Raw genomic sequence first — 9,067 nt, forward strand, 5'->3', positions numbered from 1 at the left:
TTGCTGATTGTGAATTTTAGATTTGTTTACATTTTTACTCGATGATTACACGTGAGTGTTGCAAGTTGTGTGTGTTATTAAGTTTGGCCAAACGGGAATGACACTCAAGGTTATTTTTCGGACATTTCCAAGAATCTTTGTTAGTATTTCACAAAGACATTTCAGTCTATGTCTACATAAACGAAATGAATTTGGTTCCTCCAAGACTTACGGAGGAAGTTCTAGCCTTGTGGGCCTAGGCCATGGCAATGCCATCATAGACAGCTCGCCTGAAAAGCATCGTCCGCCTCCAGACGTGGATGTTGTAGTTGTTGGCGGCGGGGTGATGGGCTCCAGTATAGCCTACTTCTTAAAGAAACATGATTATAATATGTCTGTTCTGGTCGTTGAGAAAGATTCAAAGGTTTGTGTACAGTAATTCTAGGACTAGCTTAATTATTAAGCCTACCACCAGCTACGGTGACTAGGCCAGGACCTACCTAGGCTAGGCTAGGTAACGCTGGGACGTACATAATTTACCCGTACTGACACGGATATGAAAATTTGTGAACCGTGTATTTGACCTAGTTTGCATAAGAAAAATACACCAGTGAGCCCAGCCAAGGAAATCTGTTTGTACTGTATTAATTTTTTTGTTTAATTTCTGTCTTGATACTGTAATAGATTCTATCAATCAGTTAAATAATAATAATAATAATAATAATTCTGGATTTATATAGCGCCTCATGTTGACACAACCTTGAGGCGCTTAAACAACAAAGGGAAAAAAAAAATCAGTTTTCTTTTTCTATGATCAATCAACACACTCTTTTTTTTTTGCACTTTTCCAAACTTCCATGGAAATCTGCCTAGCGGGACTACAATTGACAAGTGCGTTATTATAGTATTTTAGATCCTAAAACCAATTTAATAAGCCTTCGAAACCCTGATCTAATTTTTTCTTCGGGAATCACCCCTTGGACCAGATCTGAAACATATTTGCGTGACACATAAACACGCAGCTTCACTCTTGTCGGAAACATAGGTGATTTCGGACTCCTGTCAATTCAAATCGAAATTAGCTTGTTTTAGAGTACCATCTCCTCCTTTCTTTTCTTTTACTTTGTCATTTTTTTTGGGTGGGGGAGGGGTGGGGATGAGAAGGAGCACTATCTGGGAGTCTTGAAATGGGGGAGGGGCGGAGATTGCAAAGGTTAAGTGGGGACCTTGATTAAGTGAGGGGTTGCTAGCTTGTAAAACAAGGGGATGAAAATGAAGTGATTGAAAATCTCCTTGAGCATGACTTTTTTGCTTTAATCATTTTCAGTGTGGGATGGGCAATGGGTGAGGGGGAGGTGCATGGCTTTTTTTGGGATGTGTGCGCCCCTTGATACACACCCCCCTAGTTGCGCTGAACTTAAACAAACTGATCATATAAAAGCGGTAAAAGCCAGTGGTGCTGCTAACTACAATTATTAGTGTTGGTAAAATCCCTCCTCAACTAAGTCCACAGGGGCTGATCCAGTAGGGGGACACGAGGGCATGTTCCCCCTTTTTGCCACTAAATAAAAAATTTCAGTGCATATTAATGTTATGTGCTACTTACTTATCTATTCTAAAATTGTTGTGCACACCTGAAACCCCCCTCCCCCTCCACCCCTTCCTGTTTAAAAAAATTCATGATCCACCCCTGGTCCATTGTACACACCTGCTCATGTACACTTAATTATTATTAAATTATTATTTAATTTAAAGAACCCATTGCATCTTTCGAGAAAAATAGATGGCAATCCCGATGTTACATTTCAGCAATGTCAGTGCGGAATAATGTAAACATGCAGCTTTGAATTTAGGTTGTCACTACCGTGTCCATACACCATTGAGCACAATAACACTGTAAGATAATTACCTACCTTTACCTTTATTTATGAATCATAAGTATTCAATTTGTTAGCAATAGTACAGTATTATTACAATTCCAAATTATTTTTTTTTCAGTATACAAGATGTTCAACTACATTATCAGCCGGAGGAATACGGCAACAGTTTACAAATGCAGAAAATATACAAATGTCAATGTATGGCTCAGAATTTTTGCATAATATTAAGGAACATTTATGTGTCGCTGATGAAGACCCCCCAAATGTTCAGTTCAATGAAAACGGATATTTATTTCTTGCAACCGAAAATGGGGCACATATTTTAGAGGAAAACAGCAAACTTCAAAAGTGAGTATTAAAATAAGGATAACCCTGTCTATGTTCATCGTTGGATTATTGAAATTGTAATTGTTTTTATATAAATCTATCATCATTTTAATTTTCTGTTTATATTTTATTATGTATTTACAGACAATTTTCTTGAATCTTCTGTAATGTGTTTTGGTTCCCATGAAGAAATTTTTAAAGGCTCCACCAGCGGCGTAGCAAAGTTGTGATGGACCCCAAGTCAAGATAATTGTTGGGCCCTAAAAGGCACCTGATAGGACCCAGAGACAGAGCCTGGGGGGGGGGGAGGGGTTCTAATTGTACTTTGGTGAAACTCTTAATGCTCATGATACATTCTGAAATTGTCCAAAACAGATACAGCAACAAACATAAATATCTATGAAATACTAAAAAACATTCAAGGACATTGACAACAAAATATATTGTAATTAAAAAGTGATACAGTATATATATTTTATCGTTTAGGGCCTATTTATGATTTCATGAGTCTCTGATATTATAATATTGACAAGAATGGAACAATCAATAAATGGTAGCAGTGAATTATTATACAGAAACATGCATGCCGATATTTGTATTGCTTAGAAACATGCTTTCAAAAAGTATTTTAGTGCATTGTACCTTGGTACAAAACATCGTAATGGTAGAAAATAAGCTGGATTGTATTCAACAGGTACAAGGCTGTTGGTGGCATGTTCTTTTTTTTTTTTTTTTTGTAAAAAGTCATCCTACTTGCAGTGTTTATGGCATGTAATAGGTAAATTATAATTGAAAATATTTTATAATTACTGTGTGGCCTCTAAAACCTAATATTATTGAGGGGAAATTTTAAGTAGGAATTTTTAAAGAACTTATATTTTTAGATCAAATATGCCTATTGATCAGGCCCCCAATAGGCCCAGGCCCAGTGACTGCCTATACATATGAAAATAAACTATAATTATGGCCTATAAAACCTAATATTATTGAGGGGCAAATTTAAGTAGGAATTTTTAAAGTTATATTTTTAGATCTACATGCCTATTGAACAGCCCCCAATAGGCCCTGGCCCTAGTGTTTTTGCACTGGCTACACTGCCCATACCTACTCCACTGGGTTCTAAATTTCTCCAGTTTTCACACTTGTAAAGCGTGGACATGGTTTATTATTATTGTAGGTTTATTGACAATATTGTTATCACAGCGAGAAGCTGATTTTAATACAACATTTACAATAAAATAGTACCTACATCAATTGTTTAAAATCAGATCAAAATGGTACAAATATAGAGCAGAAAGAATTTAATGAATTGTTCATTATAATAAGTACCTGCAAAAAGCTATTGACTTTGTAATTTATTTTATATTGAATATCAAAGTTAGGTGATAAATCAAATTCGTGTTTAGGGACATGTCTGGAGTGTTTCCAAATTACCATGTGTTGTGCAGCATCAGCATAAAGTCAAACAAGTAAAATTATCCATGTCTTTGTCTTACTTGAGAAACAAGGTAATAAGCTTGTCCATGGCTGACGGAATCGGAGAGTGGGGGAGGGCCCGGGTCCCCCACTTTTTGGCAGAAAATATATAATGTCTGCATATTTTTTGTATCCCTCGCAATTCATATTCCCTTTCATCTTAATAGTGCCCCCTCCCCCCCCCCCCCCCCCCCCCCCCAACTTTGAAAAACGCTCCACCGGCCCTGTTGTTGACCTAAACCTGAGCAGCTGGCTCAGTTGACTAAACTGGTGGTCGGTGCTGAACCGTGGGGATTCCTTGGTCCCCAGTTCAATACCCATCTCTGCTCTCCTTGTGTTTCACTAGGGCTAAAATGCAAGTTTCAAAAGCACACTGTCATCTAAATGTTATTCCTCTGACGATATATACAGTAGGCTACTAGTTGCTGTGCCAGCGAGGGGTCACAGTAATTCCTATTGTGGAAGTAGCAATGGCATCTCACTAAAACCTAGAAAAAGAAAGACCAAAAAAAATAAATGCACCACACAAACATTCAGAGAATTTAGTTTTGAACCCTCATAGGGAATTTCTAGTGCCATCATTGCCTGATACCATCTCCCTCCAATAGATTTGTCACTCAAGCAACACTGATATGTAACTATTGTGTATACTGTATTTCAGAGAGCTTGGAGCTAAAGTCGAGTTATTATCACCTACACAGCTAAAGGCTAGACATCCTTGGTTGAACACGAGTGACATCGCACTTGCCTCATACGGTATGTTATCATTGGCAGACATTGCAGTGCATAGGTAGAGTATACAAAAGTATTACCTAATGGTTTTCATCAATGTGAAGGGCCAGTGGTGTAATAGTGAATTAAAATAATTAGTGAAATAATGGAAATAAATGGCAAAGTACTGTAAATTACTTCAAACTTTTAACAACCAATTTACAGTGTAGTCCTAGCCATCGATATACTCCAGTGTCTAGTTTTGTTCCTTGGCTAAGATTCAGTGCATATAATATTTCTATTCAGCATCCCTTTTTAAAATCTTAGATGTACCACTGGGGAATCTGTATGGGTATTTTATTGTGTCTGTTCTTAAAATCTGAGTTCCTGTGTGTTATCAAAGATACTACAGTAGAAACACAAGATAGAGTTCTCCACGGAAAAAAAGTTTTCCACCGAAATGCATGGTGGGAATACAATTTTTGCTATGCGAGTGCTCTATCTTGTATTTCTAGTATCTTTGGTGTTATACATCAATAGCAACCAATAGGTTCCTAAATTGAAGCAGTTGCCTTGTGTGCATTCCCCTTGTTAATCCATTTTGTCTGGTTCGTTCCCCTTGTTAATCCATTTTTACTTGTTTATCCCCCAATTTTTTTCAAAATTTCGAATCTTAGTAAGGTAAACCTATATTCACTGTACAGCATGAAGCACTGGCATGCAGCAGGGGCGGATCCAGAGATGTCCAAAAGGGAGGGAGGGACCCGAAAGTTGGGCTAATTGACACAACACTGTCCCAAGGGGGCCCGGGGGCATGCCCCCGAGAAATTGTTGTGTTCTAGACGCCCGAATATAACATTTGAGGCGTTCTGGGCTATCGTTTTTTTCTTTTTCTTTCTTTTATATTTCTTTTTTTACCTCCCAAAAGGGGGGGAGGGGGCGGGCCAGGTCGGTCCACATAAATCTGTCCCTGTGCAGGCCTGTAGCTAGGTTTCCTATATTCCAAGTTGAACTCAGAATAATTTTAATATTTAATAAAGTTTATGATAAAATACCACTAAATTATTATATTAGTAAAACTGTCAAAAAAGGGGAAAAAGCGGCCAGACCCCCAAAGCCCCACTGGTTACAGGCAAATAGTTCAAACAGCTTTTATTGTGTTTTGCGAAGGTTTCCAGAATGAGGGCTGGTTTGACCCTTGGTCGCTTCTGTCTGCATTCCGTAAAAAGGCTACATCTCTCGGTGCAAGGTACATTGATGGAGAAGTCACTGGATTTGATTTCAGCCACGTCAGTCCGAGTGAATGTAATTCATATGGAGGATGTGGTCGTAGGGTCAAAGGAGTACAGGTCAGTTGAGTGTTTACAAAGTGATTGAGCTCTATTATGCATAGAGAGCTTGTATTGTAACTCTGCCTGTCCATTCACAAGCAAATGTATTGTGCATGACTGTTGTCCAGTGTTTGTCCACAGACAGTTATTGTTTATATAAAATACCTAATTTTACCATCATTATTAAAAATTAATCCTACACCAGTTTTCATAGTCTCATAACACTTGCTGACTGCAAATATTCAATAATGTTGCATCGGTATTTGGGCTTAAAATTTGACCCGGTTAGGGGCTGTACACCATTTAAGTCTTAATACATACAGTATAATCAAGTATATTTTTGAAATGGCATGTTATTAGTATAAAATCTTGATTATTAGGAACCAGCATTACAATCAACATAAAACCATGTTGGGAGAACCACAAGTTATAATGAAGTGAACAGCAAAGTTTGCAGAATTCTTGGTCCACATACAAGTGTGCCCATAATGGCACAATAGCGGGCAACCCAAAAAGGTACTGATTTGAACTCATTGGTGAATTGAAGCAATGCAGATAAAGTGCCTTGCTCAAGGACTCAATTGAAATGGACAGCGAGGAATTGAATCCCTGACGTCGAGATTGGGAATACCAATCTGTCACAGCTGTGCTAAACTGCTTCCGGGATGTATGGGCCTTCATCCTAAAACAAACTTTTTTTTATTGAACTTATCCTATAAATTCTTGGTTATAATTCGATCAACATCATCGTCTTAAGAGATGAATGAATGGACAAAACTACTGTACCTCTATAATTGTGTTAAATGTTTTAATTCCACCATGGAACAAGAAATAGGCTCAAATGTTTGTAATAAAATTATAATATCTGTATCCATTTTTGGCCTAATTCAGACTTGAAGATAAGTCAGGCTCCAGGTTTAGCTTGGCTTAACTGTTCCGGGTGTTCAGACTAGCTGGATTAGGCAGGCCCGAGAATTTGCATATTAATGAACCATAACCAGGAAACGATTTTTGAAACATTGCACACGAAACATGTGTCCGCTTTGAGGACACGTAATTGAGTGCTGATTGGTCATTTTTTAACCGAGGTCAATGCGAGACCCCCACAGCAGTTAAAGCCCAGCTTAGAATAGTTAAACCCAGAGGCACGTCAGGCCTAGTTACTATAGGAACAAGGCCAGACTTAAAATAAGCCACCTAGTTCAGACTGGAAGGTGGGTAAGCCCGGTGAGTTGAGCCGGGTTTATCCACCTACTGTAGACTGAACTAGGCCTAAATGTTATTTTCTGCAGGTGGCAATGCTAAATAGTCCAGAAGTGAATACTGTAAATTGTTCATACGTCATTGTGGCAGCAGGAGCATCTTCAAAGGAAGTTGGAATGATGGCTGACATTGGGCTGGGGACAGCAGAGGATCAGCTCGACTTACCGATTCCAGTAGAACCGAGGAAACGTTACATTTACGTGTGTCATGCACCGGATGGGCCGTTATTAGATTGCCCTTTTGTTATCCAACCAGATGGAAGCTACTTCCGGCGAGAAGGTTTGGGAGGCATGTACATTATGGGCAAATCCCCTACAGAGGTAAGTCTATCAGTTTTTCTTTGACAATGTCCTTAATGTTACTTGTATAATTTAAATTTTTGTTTATTTTTATGTTGTATTTATACAAAATAATTAGGATGATTATAAACAAATTATTGATTTTTTTTAAATTTCTAATAATATTATGTTTAATACAATTTTTTTTTTTTTGGAGATGTATTTAAAAAAAACATTTACATTTAGAAATTACAAACATGAATGTTTAACAAATAATAACAGTGATTGCCAAGATATAATAACCCTGTAGCTATGGTCTTTGGACCTGATCTCCTTGCATATTTTCAAAATGTTTTACAAGTTAAGAAGTGATTCATTTGCCACCCTAAACCAATAGTCATCGTTTTATTGGATTCTATTATATTTGTTTACATAGATTGGAGTTTCAATCACAATCAACCTCTAAGGCCCTTACCATCCTAAAAATATTCCTTGTGATTAAAATCTCTCGGTGTTCACTTAAAGGAAAAGAAACTGTCAATTATGTCTAAGATTGTAATTATGTAGTACTGGTGCTGAAGGTAATTACTATGAATGCTGTCTGTAAGATGGTGATTTTAATTTAAGAAAAATATTGTTGGCAAAATGAGAGGTGACGATAGCCAGTGTTGGAATGTGGTCACTTGGTGCTGTTGCATTAGGTGTACCAGATAAAACAATGCCTGATACTCTCCATTGGATTGGTTCAAGATGTGATAATAATAATAATTCTGGATTGACACAACCTTGAGGCGCTTTTAACAACAACAGAGAAGAAAAACCAAAACAAATAACTCTGTACTTTTGTCAGACAAGTTACCCAAATGACACAAGAATATTCCAACACTGGTCTGATCTGGGCACAATAGAAATAATTAAATAATAATAATACTAATGGTAGACTTTTAATTTAGCGCATCATGCTATGCCGCCTCCTATGTTCTTCACATTATTATTACCCCATATTAAACACATATGGAACACAACCTTGGCTCCCTGGTGGAGTTATTCAGCAGCTAATCAGGGCATTTAGCATTCTATCTGTACCAGGTACCCACATACCTCTGGGTGTAGGGAAGCAATGTAGATAAAGTATCTTGCTGAAGGACACAAGTTAAGGCCAACACAGACAGCGTTGGCCGACGCAGCCCGACGCGATTTGTTGTCGCGTCGGGTCTGTGTGAGTTGAACGCAGACGCGATGGTGTGCATCGGGGGCAGTCGCGTAGTAGAATATTAAACGTGTGTAATATTTCTCACGACGGCTTAAGACTGTCCCTGACGATAAATCGGGTCAGGCTGCGTCGGCTGACGCTGTTGGCCTTTAAATATACAATGTTGGGAAACCAAACAATTCTTATCTGTGCCAAACCACTTTTATGAATCCCAAGTATGAAGACCTGATCTACAGAGTTGCTTTAGGAAGTACAGTAGGCGTACTGTTTAATCTTGGTCCACAATTTTTTTAACAAGAAAATGAATTTGTCTGCCATTTTAAAAATTATTATTACTCCTAATAGTTTCACGAAGGATACCAACTTAATTTTGATATCCTGTGCATGCACTCGTTAGATAAGATAAGATAAGATTTATTGGTTCTCTCTTTTATAACAGAGGAACACTCTTGCGCAGGAGAGGTTTGACCCGTACAACAGTTACAAAACAACAACTGACAACATAAAAAAATGAATTATTGAAAAGATAAATGAGTAAAGAAAAAATACTGGACAAACAAAACAGATACTCCCATTATTCTGTAGTAATTAAGGAATAACTTAATGTAC

General features: G+C 37.8%; 1 protein-coding gene across 2 annotated transcripts in view; it reads left to right on the top strand.

Moving 5' to 3' along the window:
* LOC117111573 (FAD-dependent oxidoreductase domain-containing protein 1-like) overlaps positions 1-9,067 on the top strand; it is a 14,128-nt gene continuing 5,061 nt past the window's right edge. Inside the window, exons 1-5 of one of the 2 annotated variants that reach the window (XM_033254520.1) lie at positions 1-403; positions 1,978-2,207; positions 4,324-4,418; positions 5,544-5,722; positions 6,997-7,287. In XM_033254520.1, the coding sequence (XP_033110411.1) occupies positions 98-403; positions 1,978-2,207; positions 4,324-4,418; positions 5,544-5,722; positions 6,997-7,287 (1,101 nt within the window). In that variant the 5' untranslated portion in view covers positions 1-97. The remainder of the gene's footprint in view (positions 404-1,977; positions 2,208-4,323; positions 4,419-5,543; positions 5,723-6,996; positions 7,288-9,067) is intronic. The other variant, XM_033254521.1, reaches the window with a different exon arrangement.

Source organism: Anneissia japonica, unplaced genomic scaffold, assembly GCF_011630105.1.
Source record: "Anneissia japonica isolate Jap-2015-1 unplaced genomic scaffold, ASM1163010v1 scaffold288256_len377385_cov191, whole genome shotgun sequence".
NCBI classification, from domain to species: Eukaryota; Metazoa; Echinodermata; class Crinoidea; order Comatulida; family Comatulidae; genus Anneissia; species Anneissia japonica.